This window comes from Fringilla coelebs (assembly GCF_963513975.1).
Source record: "Fringilla coelebs genome assembly, chromosome: 13".
Taxonomy (NCBI): Eukaryota; Metazoa; Chordata; class Aves; order Passeriformes; family Fringillidae; genus Fringilla; species Fringilla coelebs.
The window spans coordinates 2,605,848-2,626,046 of record NC_140039.1 but is presented as its reverse complement, the minus strand read 5'-3'; the positions used below and the strand labels follow the sequence as shown (position 1 = coordinate 2,626,046).

Sequence of the window (20,199 nt, the reverse complement as noted above, 5' to 3'; positions counted from 1 at the left end):
ATGCTGTTGATACTGAATGCTGTTGATGCTGTTTTCACTGGTCAGCTACAGATCTTGGATTACAGTATCTTGGATGATGATGAATTATTTCAGATTGGTAGAAATAGAAAAAAAAAGGATGATAGATGACTTCTCATGGGAAACCCAAACATTGAGCTCCTATTTAACCAGGAGAAAAAAAGCCCAGCTGACTACTTTGTAACAGTACTCTCAATATCTTTCAGGAACTAGAACAGGACATCTCAACAGCAAAACCAAATCTGGTACAAAAGTAGAAGTAAAATGGAAAATGGGTCATTTTATTCAGCATGGCTGTAGTTCTCCCAAAGCACTCGATAGATGTAATGAATTCTGTGTTTATATGAAGGATATCTGCCACAAGAATAGACACAGTTAAATACAACCATCCAAACTAAGTACTCAGCAATTCCTCTTTTAGCACATCAGGCAGAATAATCAAGTTTAACTGAAAGGAAGTGCATAGCAATGTACAAATGGAGGAAAAAAGTCTGAAACAATGATGAATAACAGAACGTTACTGTGTAATAGGCAAATCTGTCACTAAAGTAACTGTTATGAATTATGTTTTTAGCAAGCCAAGCAAAGGTAACATCACTTATGCAAACATAGCCAACTCCACACAGGAAACTTACATTATACTTTTCCTTAAGGGTAAAAAATGGGCTGAAGGATCATTAAATGTATGACTAAACTGTACTATGAAACACTTCTCTTTATCAAAAAATATTTTGTCTTTTTTTTTTCTAGAAAAGCAACTGTTGCATTCATACATAGTTACACTGAATCCAGTCATTTCCTCCTTTTATATTTTTCCACACATGCCCACACCCAATTTAAGATGTTTTCTATCTTTAGCTAAGTTGAATATTCTTTAACAGTCAAACACTTAAGCATTTGGCTGAATTACTTCGTGGAATGAACTTCCACAATGCATCCAAGATAAATTCACTTTGCAAGTGCACTGCAAGTGCAGGATAACTTTTCTAGTTTATCATAAATCCACGCACAGCATCACACCAGAAAAAAACTCGTTTGTGCCTGGAGTTTTCAGGCAGCTCATGAACACAGCTCTGTGTTGCTGTACTTGTAACACACATTATTTTGGTAGTTAAGAACATCCTTACAACAGGGACTGTATGTGTTAACATGACCAATTCCCACTCTGTTTCTCCTGTGTCAGTTATTCAAGTATCTGTACTTTAAAGGCCTTTGAACTGAACTTTTTTTCTCTTTTATCTTATTTTCTGGCTGAGGGCACGAGTGGCAAATGTTGATTTACCCCTCTGAGTGTGACACACCTTCCCATGCAGCCAGGACAAGGCCAGGTCTCCGGCCGGCCCCAGACACCGGGAACAGCCTGTACCAGAGCTCTGCAGTCAAACTCACACCGGTTTGACACAAATCATGTGATTCCTTGCTCTCTCCCGAAAAGCAGTGTTTACACATCGCTGTCTGGAGCGGCACACGCCAGGTCAGCTCACAGCCTGCTGCCACAGCTGCCGATTTACGGCTCTGCCTGTCACCCACAGCCAGCGCAGCGCAGCGGGGCCGCCTGGGACGCCGCGGTTGAAGCACGGAGATGATTTAATTAACCCTCGGCTCCTGCAGGGCAGACAGAGCCTCCGCCGGTCCCGCTCCCGAGCCGGGACACGGGGAACGAGCTCCCGATCGCCGCGACCCGGAGACATCCCGGGACAGCGGGGGTGACCCCAGGGACAACCCCCAGGGACAAAGGGGTGACCCCCGGGACAATCCCCAGGGACAAAGGGGTACCCCCAGCGCCAGCAGGACGCCCCAGTCCCATCCTCCCGCACCGCCCCATAGCGAGCCCGGGCAGCGGCGGCGTCGGCGGCGCGGAGCCCTTTGTGCGGCAGCGGCGTTGCGGGGCTCACCCCCGCACCCCTCGGCAGCGCTCACCAGCTGTCCAGCTCCAGCTCCAGCAGCGACTGGGTCCGCTCCGAGCTGCAGTGCAGGCACCACATGGCCGGGCCGGAGTGTCAGGCGGGGAGCTCCGCGCCACCATAGCCGCCCCTCGGGCCGCCCCGCCCCGCGCCCGCTCCCCTCAGCCGGCGGCGGCGGGGCAGGGAAGCGGGCAGAGCGCACGCGTGGGGCGGGATTCCCGGGAAAAGCGCGGTGCGAGGGTCCCGTCACTCCAGCAGCCCTCACACCCCTCACCATGCCCGGGGGTCTCTCGGTGCAACTCCAGCGGGCACGGTTCTCCAAAACTCCGCTCACACCAGCCGCCCTCACACCCATCACCATGCCCGGGGGTCCCTCGGGCGGGCTCCAGCGGGCACGGTTCTCCAAAACTCCGCTCACACCAGCCACCCTCACACTTCTCACCGCGGCCGGGGGGCCCTCGGGCCGGCTCCGGCGGGCACCGAACGGTGCCCGCCGGAGCCCGGCCCGAGGGGCCCCCGGCCCCCCGACAACAAAATCGCAACACCCTTCCCACAGCTTCATACCCTGTAATAACACAACAAAGCTCCGCTGGCCAAGCTCTGTATTTTGGAGAAACTTTAGTCAGGAACTGAAAGTATCGCTCGGGCGAACCGGGTGCGAGGCGGAGCACGGCGCAAAGATGTGCACACGACATATCTCATATTGCTACATCCCATGAGGGCTGATCACGTCCTTCAGGGTGGTGAAAAGAATCGAGGCAATTTTAGCTAAACCCCCTCAAACATTTGGATGGAGCGTGCGTTTTGCATAGTTTCCTAAGGAAGCGTTAGCGTAGATTCCAATGAGCCTGGGTTTAACTAGCTTCCAGTGAAACTCAAACACGTTAAGGAAGGACACACCTACACCGGCTGTTTTCATAGGAATGTCACTGCAAGACTCTAACCAGAGACTATTTACACTGCAATGCCTGCTTTCAACATCTAATGATTATCCAGACAGCCTCTTCCCCGCAGAACGCCTGGGATCCACAACAACCCCACGTTTTTCTGGTCCTGACTCAATGCCTCCTGCATCAAACTTCATCTCTCCTTGTAAACAGAGACAAATCCAAAGCAGACACAGGCAGTTCCCAAAAGTCAACTTCTCCTTCGGAAACCAGTTTCCATTTAGGAACCAAGTGCAGACAGTTTTAGCGTGGGCTGTGAAGGAAGGAGACGCACTGGAAAAGTGCGGCTGGAAAGCTCTGACCTCCAAAGCAGTCACAGAATTTTCTGAAGAATGTGCTTTCCTGAAGCCACTTCAAACACAATCTTCCTTCCACAGATACGATCACGCTAGATCAGCAAATAACCAAGCAATACAAACACATCCCATTCCAAACACTGCATGGATAGTTGTTACAGATGGCTTTCCCCCCATCAATGTCAAGCATCCAGAATTCCCAATTTAGATTTGACCATTCACGTACAAAGTTTTTGTTAGATCGCTTTTTACTTGAATATGTTGTTAAAATTTAATGTGGAGATTAAATGCCCAAATCATCTACACATTTAAGGTCCCGCATGTATTCCAACGGGGGGAATTAAACACAGAAAAACAAATTCTTGCTGCACTACGCAGACAGCATTGTGGTTTCTGAGTCGAGGAAGCCTGTTGCAGTTATTTTTGGAGGGATTTTTTGTGAATGTTTCAACATTCCAAAACCATTTTAATTCAACCATAATCAATAGCATACATTCAATTTTCCCTCAGGTAACAATAACTGTAATCCACACTGCACAATCCACCCTGTCTCAGGTGGTAATTTAGCAGAGATCTCTAAGTCTATGACTTCTCAAGACAATTTTTGGTGGCACTTAGCTAAGTATCTTTGCCACCCTCATGGCAGAGGTGCTGAACACACAGAGCTGATGTTTCAGGCTCCAGAAAACAGGGGCAGGAGAGGCTTTTCTACCAACACAGAGCCAAACCTGGGCTTCTACACACTTCATTGATCTGCACTTTGCATAGGAAGCTTTGGCAGAACCAGTAGGATGTATATTGTCTGTTGTCCTCCTGCTGCTATTTTGACACCAAACTAGTGTTAGATATTGTGGAAATTTGTAGTGCAGTGTAAGGAGATCAAAAAGTGACTCTTCATGCCCTACTATCCTTATTCCTGGCAATTTGTTGGAGCACAACTAACAGCACAACACAAAGTGACCTTTGCTCCATTAGATCAACTTGACTTAAGCACAAATGAAGGAGCTGGGAAATCTCTCTGAAGAGGAAGTAAACAAAGATTTTAAAGTGTGATTTTACACTTTCCAGACCAGCCCAGAAGTTTGAGGGAAATAATTGTGAAGCAAGTGGGCTGGCTGACCTCGGGAAGAGTTTTCTGTGACAAGCAGCTCACTCATTGCAGCTGCTGCTTCATTCACTTTGGACCACTGCAGTTTCCAGCCAGTGGCCCAACAAACAGCACTCTCAAACTACAATATCTCAGCAGTGAATGACTTCCTCAGACCATTCAACCCCCCCTGCTAAAGCTAAACCTCTTTCATTTCTAATACAGAAATAGAATTAAACCTTAGATTAAATGCAATGCTGAAATTTTGGTTTATCCAGTAATTTACATAAATCACTGCTATTTAACGTGTTAATGGATAAAACAAAGTTTGTAAACCCCCAGAGTGCAACAAACTCAATTTGTAATTATGAGCACACAGCAATTTGTACAATATGCCATCTAAATCTACAGTAATTATGACCCTGCTTAAAGGGTAATTCCCACTTTAATCACATTTAATACACCATTATTTCCAAGATCTGAGAAGGCTGAAAAATAAGCATTTGTTTTGCATTTTGCTTGAATAAAAGCAAAGGGTTACACAGGCAAAAAAAAAAACCCAAAAGAAACTACTAGGGAGTAGTTTTCTTCCTGCAGAGTATAAATACAGCTATGCAGCATTGTACAATAAACTGCATATACAGGACAAAATACCTGTTATTCCTCTCACAATGGGATTTGAGGGGATATTAATGAAAAAAATATGCTAACCCATGTGGATCCTCCACGTCCTGCCTCCCATGGTGAATTCTCTGTTTCTTATGCTCTCCCTCCACCCATGCTTTACCTGTACACCTAATGTAAACCTAAATATAATAAGTATTCAGTAAAAAAGATTGGATAGATCAGTGTCAAGGATGTACAGCACAATCCTCTTTCACATTATTCTCTTCTGGCGCACAGTGAAAATTATCAGTGAACAGTAATCAATCCTTTAACCATATAAAACATCATAATGCTCCCACATGACCCCTGGAATGACATGGGAATTCTCAAGTACGCCAGGGAATTCTTCAAAAGCTAACATGCTCCTATACTCATCCCAGTTTTGTGTTCCCCCTAAGTGGATTTATCTTTTCTCATACACATTTCTGCATTTTCCATGGCTCTGTACTAGATTATTTCATTTTTTAATGCCAACACACAAAAATCAGCATAAAAACAATAACTACAACTTCAGTTCATTTCTTAAACTGAACTTATAAAGCCTTTAAACAAACACATCTGGGAAAAGGCTTTATGCTGTCAGTTGCTACGGAGAAGGCAAAACAATGAATCTTTGTAGTCTTTTTTGCTCTCCAAAGAACAAATCCTAAGTCTGTTTAAGGCAAAGGAAATCTTCACTGGTTTCAAGGGTTTGGAGACCCCAAAGTGGTGCTTTTCTTCCATGTATCTCAAAGCCTCTCACCTTTACAAAACCTAAACAAGTTTACTGCTGTGTGGATGATGGGGATGCTGAAGCATAATGATTATAAATCATAGCAGAAGAAAATTAGAGTAACTTCTCTCAGTTGCCTTGCAGATCAGTGGGAGAACTAAAGTGAAACACATCTATCTATGTGGTCTGCTTCTTTATCCCCTCCCACAAAACAAGATGCTGCATTCTGCAGAGGGAGGAGAGATCAGTCTGTGTTGTTGGCCCTCAAAAGAAATTTTGCCAGAGAAAGGCTGTGCTCTCCAGCAAAGTGTCTCCATACCCTGGCTAGAGGTTCTGGCAGCAATTTTGGGACAAAGAAGGAAATTCCATGTGATAACAAGGTTTCAAAATGCTAAGATACACTGATTTACCAAGGCTGGAGCATGCAAACCAGGCAATCCTGAAAACTACAGCAAGTTATGAAGTACATATACAAAATCTCAGTGCTGAGAGAAACAATGCCTAAAGAGGCTTAGACTGCAGTCAAACCATTAGACCAGAGCCAGGATTCCTGACTGAAAATTCCCTGCTGTCACTACTCTGACCTGGTTTTGTCTCTCAGAGTCAGTAGTTGATCCTACAAACCCTCATTTGTGCTAGAAGCTATTGTAAACTGTATTAGTGGTGCACTATAACACTGCCTGACTATTTACATCCATGGCAACACTGGGAAAAGTTACATTAGGCAGAGCTTTTTGAACATGATTTAGGTTTGTCTCTCAGACAGCTCTGAAATGCTGCTCACGCTGCTTCTGAGCTGATGTGTTCATCCTCTGGCCCTGCCTCTGCTCCCCATAGTGCAGCTCACAGCAAGACACAGTTTTGGTTTTCCACAAAATCAATCCATTACTAGATAACTGCATTTCATTATAACACTATCAAGAGATGTAAAATTTCTCTTAACAGATCCACAGGCACATGAAACTTTTTTTTTTTGGTACAAATACCAAGTACCTCCCTTTGAAAAGAATTTAGCAGAGGCCTTTCTGCAGCTGTCACTGTTGCTGCCACTCACCCCAGCAGTGAAACGATACCTGAGGAGCAGAAGCTGCCAGAAAGGTCAGTCAGCACTGAGGGGTGGCTCTTCAAGAGGAAACATTTCTTTTTCATAAATCCATGGACAGAAGGATAGTGGATGCTTGGAAATCCCCCAAAGGCAGTACAGAGGCTGAGAAAGAGCCAGAGAGCCCCCTTAGAAAGAAGTTCATCTGGAAGCCAAGAAAGCCACTCTGTTCACCAGAAACCGTAGATGGACTAAAAGGGAAAGGGAAATCTCTGTTCTGAATCTGTGGGGCAATAAAGGCAGGACTCTGTACCAGGAATACAAGGTGACTGCATTTATAGCTCTGCTGATACCATTACGTGTATAAAACTCCTTTGTTCCTTCCAATGAAATATGTACAGGGGTGGCTCCTTCATTCTCCTCACGTGGAGTGGCACCTTCACTGTGGAATCCAGAGTTCCCACAGCCCAGGACACACCTAAACACTTGCAGCACCAGGTCACTGAGTTCCTGTGGCTGTGTGTTCGGTGGCACTGCTGAGCAAGAGTGGTGGGCACCGGGGCCATGGGGGTCAGGATGGAGAAACTCAGGAAGTAAGGAACATATCCTGCTGCTCTAAACCAGCAGACTTCACAGAGGGAAAGCTGAAACCATGGGCTCCTCCTTCCAGACTGTTACTTAGCCTTAATAAAAGGCTACCGAAAAGGCTTCATTACTGAAAAAGTAATGGTTACTGAATAAAATACCTTGCAATGAATTTGGACAGAAAACACACATTGAGATGACACAAATAATGCAGGTGGCTAATACACTTTGGGTTAATGCTCTTGAGCACCCTATGTAAACCAACTGAAACTAAATCAACCTTTAAAAATATTCCATACCAGAAGGTTCCTCAGAGCTTCCTCTTTTTTTCCTGCTTTCATTTCATGGCAGTAATAATGTATTTTCTGCAAGAAGCATTTCTTTGGGATTAATGGCAGTTGAGATTAAACATTTCCTAGTTATGCTTCATGTCATCAACATCTCAAAAGCTCTCCATCCCCAAGAAAAGCACAATTGTGTTTACTTGATATTTAATGTTTGGGTTTTTTTTTCCAGTTTGAACAATTCATATATTTACTGAGATGAGTGAGCTTCAGTGAGCACACTAAAATCAAGCACAAAGACACATGACTGATTTTAACATTTTTTTACTAATATTTTCTACTTCTTAAAAATACAGAATTGTGTTTCTTTGAACACATATGTGAAAATAATTACAAAGCCCACAGACAGTGGCTGAAAACGTGGGAACATAATGACTATTAAGCATTAAAGTAAATACTGGAATTTAGCTGCTTCAGATCCTGGACAGAACTGTCTCTCCAGCAGCATTTGTGACATCTGGCTCAGGATAATGTGCTGCTCTCAGAGATCACGTGTGCAGTGTGTGCCATGCAGAAGGACATATTTTCCATGAGTGCCTTTCTGCAAGCACCATTCGAAACCAAGGAATTTTTCTACTTGAAGCTCAGACTATGTTACAGTTCTTTATTTTAATAGCAACCACCAAGTTTAAACTGTCAGTAAAATGACAAGCATCACTGCAATGCCCATGTATAAATAATTTTTTTTTTTTAATTAGCAAAATCCATTTTTAAGGTAAAGAAATCACTTTTTCACTAACTGCATATTTAAACACACGGGTAAGAAGAAGATTACAAGGGAGGTCTTACTATTTACCTAATAAAGTTAGATTTAAAGGCATTTCACGGAAATAGTTTCATGGTTTCTGTATTAGTGCATGGCTGTGCAGTGCAACTACTTTTAAATCCAGAAAAATATTTATCTGCACTCCCATTTTGTCAAATCCATCAGCATTGAGATGCACTGTAGTACTCAGATAGAAAGCTTGATTAAAATTCAGGAATATTTACAGACACTTCTTTTTGGCACTGCACATCCCTCAGCCGATCCTGCAGGTGACTGTGCCACCACAGGTCCCTTTGCACACAATGCCACAGAGGCCTTCTGCTGAAGCTTTCTGCAGAGTGCACCGGGTGTGACCATGGCAAAGCAAACCAACAAACCCACATTCCCCAGCAGTGCTCATGCAGCAAAAGGAGTTCTGGGCTAAGGTTACCTCTACAGACACAGGTCAGGGAGCAGCTGCGTGTGTGTGTGTGACACCACTGTGCCAACAGAGCTCAGCCTCCACTCACCAACTTCAGGCCATAGACCACACTCAAGAACTATCAAAACTCAATCCTAGCTGAAATGAACAACAAATATTGACCTTTTCCATGGTAATCTTTACAGGGAATAGAAACTTTAGTGATGTAAACAAAAACAGGAGTGGAAACAACACACCTTGGAGAAACACTCCACACCAAGGCAGAATGAAGAGCATAAAAAAAGGAGTATATTTGTTCCTTCTTCCTGACTGGAGCCTGGGGGGTAGCACAGCCAGTTCCAGTGCCCTCTCTATGGAACATGCTGAACTCTCAGGAAAAAGGCTGGGCAGCTCAGACTGCTTTCACAGGGAGACAGGGCACCTCTGCCCATCCTGCCCGAGCTCTGGATAAAATCTGGGATAAAAAAGCAATCTGGATAAAAAAGCAAAGGATCCCTCTTGCCTTAAGGGGAGAACAGAATGGTTTCACTGAATGGCACAAAGACAGGGCAGCCTGACCCCCGCTCCTTTTACCTCTTCTGAAGGGGTATTTCCACACACCACCAACTACCACCTGCCCCACAGGGTGTGGGGTAAGGTACCTATACTTAAACCAAAGCATATTTTAAATCACTGCCTTCAAAAGGCAAAAGTGGCAAAAGAAAACATTTCTCACACCCAAAAGAGCAGGGCTAAGACAGGGCACCTCTGTGTGCCCACTGGGCTGAGACAGAGCACCAGTGTGTGCCCCCTGTCCCACTGGCTGTTCCAGCCAGCTCCCCATCCCAATCACAACCTGAAAATACACCTACTGTCCATCCCTCTAAACTTGGAAAAAGAGGTGAGGTGTAAAAGGGTAGGACAACATTGCCTTATCTTTCCATCCACTGTTAAACCAGAAGGAAGAAGCAATCAGAAAATACCAAATCTAAATGGCACTGCTGCATTTTCCATGCAATGCAGCAGGGACTGAGAGGCAGGGCATTTCCAGAGGGATCAGTCCAAGCTAAGGAGACAGGTATTTGTTGTTTGGCACCAGTCCTGCTGAGTGTGCTAGTCCAGAGCACAGAGCACACGTGACACCTTCCCACTGTCTTCCCTATCACACTGACCTACACAGCGTGGTAAGGGAAAAAAGAACCAGGAAAACCCCTCTTTCCAACTCTTTGGTGCAGATAACTGATTACATTTGCCAGTATATTAAATGAAGAAGAAATGTGTGTCCCCAGTGTTAGATCTGTGGGGAACACCCAGATTTGCCTTAAATCTTTCCTAGGCACCATTAGCAAAATACCAACAGAGAGAACAATTTGCCCACGAGTATGCACTGTAGATCTTTGTTCACAGATGAGCAAGATATATTTTGTTTCCTTTTAGAAATGCATAACTCTTAAATTTTATAACAACAGTTATACTTTGCACAACTGCATACTGACACTGAAGACATCAGGGTGCTGAATTTTCATCTTAATTGTTACTTATTGCAGTCCTTGTTTTGAATCTGGATAAAAAGGCAAAGGATCCCTCTTGCCTTAAGGGGAGAACAGAATGGTTTCACTGAATGGCACACAGACAGGGCAGCCTAACCCCTGGGTAAAAAGGCAAAAATGGCAAAAGAAATCACATTTCTCACACCCAAAACAGAAAGGTTATTTTGCAATAAACTGTAGCACTGAAGTGAAAATTCACTGAAGTGAAAATTCACTTTTAACTTTTGATTGACCTTTTGTCCTGCCACAGAAAACGTTTAATGAATTAAGTCTCATCTAAACCTTGGACAAAAAGAAAATGAAAATCTATTATGTTAATTAATTACATGGCACAATTCAGGGTAGGTATCCTTTCAAATGCAAACAGTTAATTTACAACTGGAACCACCCCAGGTACCCTGCTAACCAATCTGGAGATTAGGAATGGGAAGTAATTTGAAATGTGACTTCATTTGCTTTACCATCACATGTTCTTTCCTCCCCACACCCCCCAGTCTAGGTGCCCATGCTACGAACTTACAGTTTGTATCTTGGCAAGTAAAACTACCCCGAGGCAATAAAAGAGACAAAGAATGCATTGTAAAGTGATGATCTTTGGCATTCACCAAAGATTACTCAGTGAATCACTTTATATTAATGTTACTTATCTTCACCAACGTGCAGGAAATATACTCTGGACTCAAAGGGACTCCAATCTCTGCTCCTCCTCCTCCTACTCTTCATCACACACAAGACTGCAAGAGCACTGGCAATTTAATCAATTTATATTTTGTGTTATCTGACCAGAGAGATTTCCTCCTCCTCTAGGGTAGGATTTATCCTGGTGCACTCGAAGCTCTGTTTGCAGAGAAGCCAGAAACTGAATTACAAGAAACACTTTATTTTGTTGATGGGATTGCAAAGAGGTGACTGGGGCAGAGCACAGCCAGTGCCTGGTACCAGCCACCATGAGCAGAGGATGATGGAGAGGAGGGATGCAGTTCCAGTCAGAGGTGTTCTATGGAAACCACAGTGGAAAGCCTTCCATCCTCATGAGCCTGACAGGGGCTGACAGCAGAGCTGAAGATGGAGCAGGCTGTTTCAGAGAGTGGGAGCCATCTAGAATCCTCAGGGGGTTTCTAGTATGAACAACATTTCATGGCCTGTGGATCTGAGCTCCTATCCCAAACCAAAATTAAGCTAGGCTTAAGGTGCAAACTTGGCTATGGATAAGAGACCCCAGCAGGGGAAACCAAAGAGGTGACACAACCTAACACCTGGTCACCAAACCCCTTCTCAGATGCTGCAGGTATTCAGTTCCTGAAAAACCATGAGGATAAAATTTAGTTCTCTAATTCTCCCCTACAAATTCTCCAGCAGTGTCAGAGAACATCACCCAAATGTGACGTACAGGGAGCAGGCCCCTGTAATCCATTCACAGGCCCAGAGGGACATAGAGAATATTTATAGTATCAAACCTCCCATCACATTCACCATGAACACTGCTTTGGACCTGAAGCCTGTAACATAAAACCAGCACAATGAGGTTTGCAACCCCACTGCAACGAAGGAAACAGTGGAGGACAAGCACTTCCATGTTTAGTTATCAACTAAAAACCCCGGTGTTTAATTCTAGGAAGAGAATTCTGACTTGCTAGAGACAGAAGAAAAATGAAGATAACTGCAGCTCAACAAGAAGTGTTGGAAACCTGTTCCATTTCCTTGATTGGATCACCAGCTTGGATATTATGCCATCTCTCGTTTAAATTATGAATTGCAAAGTAATTGAAATGTGAAGTATTGCTCAGTCAGTTTAAAATTTAATCTCAAGAAATTCAGGCATACTTGATTTACAATTATTTTTCTTCCTACCAAAAATACCAGCAAAATCTGAAAAATTAAGAACTTTTAATCCTACAACTCTGTATCTGATACTCTCAACTGACAACACAAAATCCTCCAGTTTTTACAGGGAGATGAGCACAAAATTTACTGAAATAATTGCCCAAGCAGTGGAGTGTGCCCAAACTGTATCAGGTGCTTGCTCCACAGCCATTCCAGGAGCTTCTCCCCCACATCACTCCACAGGCTTTTGTTACCCACCACAATGAGTTTCAACAAGTAACTTAAAGCTGGCAGCAAAGATGCACCTTTATTTATAGGGTTCTCTTTCCACACAGCGTAGACAAAGCACCTTCCAGCTTTCAACAGAAATGAGATCATCCATTTTGCTTTCAGGTTGCTTCTAATGCCAGCAGAGCCTGTCCTGAAGTTCTTTAGTGATGTTTTCTTACACTTATTTTATATTAAATATCTACTTACAGCCTATTGTAGCTATTGAGGATGATGGTATTGATAGCAGGAAGGTATTTGTTGTGGGTTGGGGTTTTGTAGTCATCAAAATAGCTTTCACCAATGGAGAAATACTCAAAGCATCCCTTTTTCTACTGTCCCAAAACCTCCCCCACAGCCCAGAAAGAATGAAACAGCCAAACAGTCCAACTGGAGTTATTTCCAGTGGATTCTTTTTGAAATTCGCAGCAAAATGCACATTCTGAACAATGTGGAAAGATCACCTGATAGACAATCCAAAATTCTGATTTTTTTCCTGGAATGGATAGTGCCAGTGGCACCAATGGAGCTGTTGCCAAGAGAGGAGGAGTTTAAAGTTCCTGCCATCAGCATTCAATGGCACAGAGCTGAGAGCTGGGATCTGGGCTTTGGTTAGGTCTGAAGAAAGCACTCACACTGCCACACACCAGAGCAGCAGCACAGTTCTCTGTGTTAGGGCTGCTGAGAGCCAGTTCCACTTCAGGATTGCTGAAAGGAAGAGGCACCATTAACACCGAGGAAAGGTGACCCTTCCAGGCTGTGACAGAATATTCAAGGCTGGCCTTCATCTACACCTCCTCTAAAACACAACCTTGAGAGCTCTGGCAAAAACCTGCCTGTCCACAGACCTGGATTTACCCTCCCTACAATGCAAACAAATGTAAGTAGAGCAAAAAAGAACCCCAGACACTCAAAATGAAGCATGCTGCATTCAAGCCCCACAGGCACTCTCTGCAACAATATTCCATGCAGAATCAAAGATAGACTTTAGAGCAGAAATCTTCTGAAAATCCCTGCATATGCTGTCCAAGGCATAATGCTACAGTGGTGATGGCACATACACCCTTCAATTACTTCACTTCTAAAAATGAAGGATTATTTATTTTAAACCTGATGAAGCCCAGACACTTCTGCAGAGTTTTCAAATAAAAAAAATTCTTGTCTGTGATGAATTTTATCACACTAAGAAAATCACCATAGAAAAATCTCAGGGATTCATTCTTTACTCAGACTAATTCCAACTGCATGCCAGATTTTCTCCATCCAGAATAGAGTTTTCCTTAGAAAACTCAGCTCTATACTGAGAGGGCTCCACATGCCCATGTCCTCACACAAACTCCACAGAAAGCATTACATGACCTCATCTATAACTGTCAGATACGAACAGCAAAAGGGAGGCAAAAAACGTTCCAAAAATGCAGGGGGTTTTATTTGGGAGAAGATATCCCTGCATTTATGCTCCCAGAACATGCTGACTCACATGTACAGCTGGAGCTGGCAGAACAGCATCTCCCTCGGAGGTGGCAACTCCCTCTGTGTTTGTGAAGGAAGCAGAGAAGATGTGACTTTGCATGAGAGGAAAAGCAGCAGAGTTCGGAGCTAAAAGCAGCTAACCAGGCAGTCTGGATGTCTGGTCACCACAGGCAGAGCTCTGAACAGCTCTGCTAGAGGAGAGGAGTTTGGCAAAATCCCAGATGGGGAACAAACGCCTGGAGCAAGTCAGGCTCTGCGAGGGAAGCACCCGGAAACACACTGAATGTTCTGAGTCTGCACCACTCAAAACACAATTTAATCCATTTACCAAAGCCATTAGAATGTTTCCCTAGGGGTAAAAGACAAAGGCACAAAAAGCATCTCCTCTTGGCTTGTTTCTATGAAGTGTGGTCAGACATACTTGCATCAAGAGGCCGAACAAAAATGAGCATGAGGCTGAAATTAAGTCTTCCTGGCTGCTCTGATAAAAGAATTTAGGATGTAATTTTTATTTTAAGTATACACTGTTAGTTGGTGCATTAGCCATGTTTTGAAAGTTTTACTTCTCAGCACCATTCTCTCTTTTTGGGGCCCAGTGGGTTTATTAGAACCAAGCCAGCCACCCAGACTCTCTCTGCCATACTGTCAACACAGCAGTTACATAAACCTGATCCATTTAATTTGTTGTGCTCAAAGCCCAGCTACTGCAGCCGGTTTGGAAACAATGCTAATATTCCATGGGCTCAAACAACAGGCACCATCAGCTCCAAGGGAGCAGCCTGCTCAGCAGCTGCCACAGCTCCCACTGCCTGGCATGGGAAGGGGGGAGGATGCTGATCTTCACCATTATTGTTCTACTTATGGCTAAAGCATAACACACATCAGGTATAAACCCCAAATCTGTGTGCAGCTCTTGGGAACTGTTCCTAAAAAGCTGTAAATCTAAAGCTCTCTAAGTAGAAAGCAATCTCAAAAATGAGTGGAAGTTTGCTGAGAGAAACAACCTCTTCATCTGATTCTATTTAAATGGGACAAAATAATATGTGTTTTCCAATTAATTATAATAAAATAGATAAAGATTGTGATTTTCAATAAAAGGCTCAACATGGATGTACAATTTTGGTTTGCAGCATGGAAAGATGCAGTATAAATAATCCAAGTGACCTTTCAGGTTGAACCAAGCAACACGGTGCCATAATTCCTCACGCAGGATAAAACCACCACAGAGCTGACAGTAAGCAGAATAACCTGAGAGGTTTGAGACAGCTGCTGGAACAAAGACTCTACTGAAATAGCTCTGTATTTATACCCAGCTCCTAGAAGAACATAAGAGATAAAACTCAACCACCTTTGCTTGACGAAAGAGGAAACAATTTCTCTTTGAGAGGCACGTCCATCTCTGCTGCTTTCTGTTCATGTAAACCTGGCACCCTGCATTAAAATCCTGCAGCCAAGCAGACTGGTTATTATTTCACCTGACAGTGCTAAAGAGCATTTAGGTCAGTCTGCACAAAGAGCCAGACCCTTCCTGATGCCAGTTTTCAGCCCTGTTGGACGTTGAAGGGTTTTGTGATGAAGCTGTCATTTTCCCACCCGGGAGAATTGAAGATCGGGTGACACACCAGGCGTTTTGCTGACGTTGTGCTGGTTTAGGAAATGAAGAGTCTATCAATATTTGCTTTGGGAAACGTTTCTCCCCAAATCTCTCAGATGCAGCTTGCTAGAACTTCTTCCTGCTGGCAAGAGAGCACTGTACAGTCACTGCCACAATGATGAAATGAGGTCCCTTCGTGTTCACAGACAAATGTGCATTGAAATCATCCTGCTGCAGTGGGGCGAAATACACAGCAGCTTTCACAGAGCCCTCCCTGAACAAAAGGTTTAAACACCTTTAGGGACTTTGTCTTACCCTGAGATGGAGAGAGTATTCTAGTTGTATGCAAATACATATGGATAAACAGGATTTTTAGGGCATGAGACCCCAAGAAGGTCATTATCTGCAGCATTATTCAGCTGCTCTTTTCCAATATGGTTTGTTTCAGAGTTGCTCTTGATAAACAGATGAATAATGAAACAGGTGTGATTCTGCTGAAGCAAAAGTAAATGAAATGAAGGCAGAAAAAGAGACAAAAAAACACAGAAAATGCATTCAGCAATGTCCAACACTTTTAAAAACCTTGAGAGTTCCACTGAAACCACGGTGGCTGTCATCAGCCACCAGCTGGGAATCCCAACTGATGAGAGTCACAACCACTGTGCTATTTTGTTCGTATTTTCCAAACAACAGAGGGAAAAGAGTGAATTTCAGAAGATTAATAAACACATCACGTTGTAATTATTTTGTTCCTTCTGCATGTAGTAAAAGCTAATGTTTTTTTTTACTACATGTTCTAACTCAGATTTTGTATTCGCTATATTAAGGCACTCTGTAAGGAAATATAAAACCTACATTAATGCCTTATGTGTGAGCCTATTTTGTTGAAGGATTTATAAATATTAACAAGATAAAATTTACAAATGCAAAAGACACCATTTGCAGCTGTAAATGTTTAATTCTGAGGGAACAGGAATAACATTTTCATCTTCATGCAAATCATGAGCTATATTAGAAGAATTCTGATGTACAAAGTGTTAAAATAGCAGGACAAGCCAGAAGTGATCAGAGGTGATTCAAAGTTTTTTCTGCTGCCCCTTCTAGCCTCAGTTCAATGTATGACTTTTAGGTCCAAAAAATCTGCTTGGTATTAGCAGCAATCTGGAAAGGGGAAGCCCAAATGATAATATTAGTTTTATTAATTGAACATCCCCTTCCTCCAGGTCAGTGGTCACTGAAAGTCAACATTTGAGATGGCTAAATGGGAAGTTATGCCATAAACTACTAAAATCTAAACTCCTTATGAAGAATACTTCCACCAGGCAAAAGGATAACGGAAGGCCTTTGTAATCACTGCAAAGAGGACTATTTATTTTATTTATTTCTTTGCTCTCACTAGCGTGAGGTGTGGGGATGGTTTTATTCCCTTGCATCTGTCACTTAACACAGAAGTAAGGAAATGACAGCACAGAAAGACAAATGCAGCATAGGAGAAGAAGAGTCCCCACAGGCTGTGACACAGAGCAAGCACCACAAACAGCAAAGCATTCCATATGAAATGGGAAGGAAAAAGAAAACTCGTCCCTGTAATCTACCTGCCATTCTGCCTAGGCCAACTCCTGCACCATCAGCAGTAAATACCTGCTGATTTGACACATCACCCGACTGTCATATCGTCTCTGAAGAGAATTTGTTGATGAAGGTATTTTCCAGACAGGTAAACAAACAACAACATCACAACCTATTTCTCAGGTATAAACACCGAGGCAAAGGGAAGATGAGCTGCATAGTGTGCTATTAAACTCTTTAAGTACAATTTACAGCTAATTGCCTTTCACAGTGGGGGAAACCCATCCCTCCCCAACCAGCTCCAGCTTCCCCAGGCTTTAATTGCCTGCTCAGATTGGGATGGGAGGCTCCAGCAGCGCCATCGACAGGGGCAGCTCAGCAGAAATGTGCAGTTTTAGTGCTTTGCTGCAGGCCAAGAGCTCCAGGCAGGGAAAGCCTCATGTCTTCTCCCCCTCATTAAATACTCTTGCACCTTGGTAATCATAAAATACCACCCGAGAGGCCTTGCAGTCTTTTTCCAGGTCCAAAAGGCAGCTTTGACATTTTAGTTCACAAACAGCAGAATTGAAATATGGTGTTCTAACAAACATTGCAGCTATTAGGACTGCATTTATGAGGTGATGGATGCCCAGAATCCAGTTGGCTCTTTGGCTCCAGTCATTTCACCACAACACAAAATGCTGTAGTGGGGTCTGGAAACTGCTGGAATTACAGAGTCCTCTTGGCCCTGAACTACCCATGGTATTATTCTTAAATCTTTCAAGAGTAAATAACCCTTTATGGATTAAATTGCTTTTAAACCTGTGCTTTAGTCCCTTGATTTTAGGTGTGTACATGTAATTTTGCAGACAGACACAATATGCTTGGGTTTTTTTATCTCTACAGAATGTACTTGCTCTCAAACCCCAAGGGTGAGGGCAACGAGACAGCAGTGCAGGCCAGGATGCAACAGCAGTTTTAAATTATGCTGCAATTGACTTGAGAGCAGCATGTGAAGCAATGTCCTTACAACAGCTGAAAGGTCTTTAATGATTTCCAAAGCAAAAACATTCACTTCTGAATTTTCACTTTAGCAGGTGCCCAAAATGGTGCAGTGCACACTGCAAACAGTTGTGTCCTGTGACTGATAATAAAGATAAATCATTTATGAGATAACCATGCTCCCCAATATGTGCTGTACATCACACACTGCAGGGACTGCTTGGCTATTTTAGGAAATGTTACTCTGCTGACATATTCTCCTTTAGCCCATGTGTAGAGACACAAACATCTCCCAGCTCTCAACAGCTCTTCACCTGCACCAATTCCCCACAGCCCCTGGGCCTGTCCTTACCTCCACGTTTTGTTTATCTTCAGGTCAAGCCTATGATAATAAGCAGCACTTTTTGCAGCAGTTTTATATTGTTAATCTCCTTTCATTATCTTCAAAACAAGCTGTAAAAGTCCTCACCTCAAATTTATTTACACAGCATGGATATACACTGGAATAGAAACTGAGCAAGGTCTCATCTGGCTTTCTGGAAGGAACAATAAAATTGCCCAGTCCCCAGTGTGAGATTAGGTTTTCTTTATGATCCTCTGTCCAGGAGGTACTCCTGTTTTTACAGCCCAGCACAGTGAGGATGAGATGATTTTGGATATGGGCATTACCACATGTCAACCCATCCACAGAAGAGCCAATTTCAGTAAAACTGAAATATCTCCTATTCTTTGCCCTGACCCTCCCTCCCACCTGCATGAAATAAATTCTGTGGGAGGCAATTCATGATGTAGGGGAAGAAAAGGTCACATCTCTGTTTTGAAAGCCTTTCCTGGACTTCCTCTCTTCTTACACATGTTGGTATTTTACTCTGCCTCGGAGGGGCGAGGGGAGAGCTCAGCTGGTCAGAGCAGGGTGCTGCCAACAGCAGCTGGGGGTTCAACCCCTGGATGGGCCGTTCTCTTCAGGACTTGGTGGTGCCTGTGGGCGCCTTCCAGCTCAGAATATTCTGTGATTCTGTGTGAATCTGTGACTCCTGAGCCAGGTTTCTGTGAGGGACAGTGGCCACTTCCTCACCAATGCTGCAGCAGCTCAGCAGGACAATGCCCAGGCAGGGGGGACAGCTCCAGGTGATCCAGGCTCCTCCACAGGGAGAGCACAACATTTTCTCCACCCAGCAGAGCCTGCAGTAATTTCAGGGATCAGGAACAACAATTTGATCCCTTTCTGCCTTGCTGTCATGACCCAAAGACAGGCTCTCAGCCTGGAAGATGCTCTGGGTGTCCTCTGGGTGGCCTGAGCCCTCTGGGGGTGACTCCAGGGGACACGGGGGTGTCTGGGGCTCCTGGGTTTGACCTGTCCCAGGGGGCTGCCCGTGACACAGGCTGGGAGCAGCTTTCCAGGGTGTTGGTGATGCCTTGTGAGGGCTGCCCTAGAGCAGAGGCTGGGCTAAAGAGCTAAAGAATAAAGCAGGGATTTATCCAAAGGATCTCCTCCATGGATCCACCTTGGGCAGCAGCAGAGCCCAGCCAGGGCTGCACCCAAGATGGCCCAAAATGGCCCCAAAATGCCTGGCCGGGCACGGGGTCTCTCCCTGGGATCAGCTCTGCTCCATTTGCACCTTGCAGTTCATTGTCCCATCCCAGCTTCAGCCCCTGCAGTCCCACCCTGCTTGTTTTTCTCTCTCCAGCCCACGGGGTTTGTGCTCCTGGGCTGAGATTTGGCTCATTTGTCCTTGGTGCCCAGCTGGAGCAGGAATTGTTTTGTCTCCCTGCTCTGTGCACAGAGCTCACCATCCCCTCATACAAAGCCCAGACTCACACACTAAAGCAGCACAGAGTCTGAGAAATATAAAAGCCAAAACCTGAGACATCATTTTCCCCCTGGAAAGGACTCCTCCAGCCAGGCAGTCTCCCTGAACTTGTTATGCAACAGGCCTACAAGCAGTTCATTCAGCACAGCCTGAGGATTAGTCTGGTTCAGCTGGACACTTGCAGCTTAATCCTGGCCAAGCAAGAGAGCGTGGCAAAGGCATTCCTCGGATTTGCTGACGGGAAGAATCCGCGGCCAGGAGCCAACCAAATATGTAAACTTTCAGAAAGCAGCATTTCCTCAGACACTCAGAGTGTCCATTCTCTATTCCCCTCCCAGTAATCACATCAGGAACTGTCAGGAG

The 20,199-nt window shown here is 44.2% G+C and overlaps 1 protein-coding gene across 4 annotated transcripts in view; it reads right to left on the bottom strand.

Annotated features, from left to right (window-relative positions):
- Positions 1-20,199, bottom strand: part of IQSEC1 (IQ motif and Sec7 domain ArfGEF 1) — a gene marked incomplete at its 5' end in the record, with an annotated part of 285,707 nt that overhangs the window by 54,531 nt on the left and 210,977 nt on the right. Inside the window, one exon of one of the 4 annotated variants that reach the window (XM_084214573.1) lies at positions 1,939-2,068. The exons of the other annotated variants lie outside the window; for them this stretch is intronic. Coding sequence (XP_084070699.1) covers positions 1,939-2,003 — 65 coding nt within the window. Of the gene's footprint in view, positions 1-1,938; positions 2,069-20,199 lie in introns of those variants that run through there. 4 annotated transcript variants of the gene reach the window in all.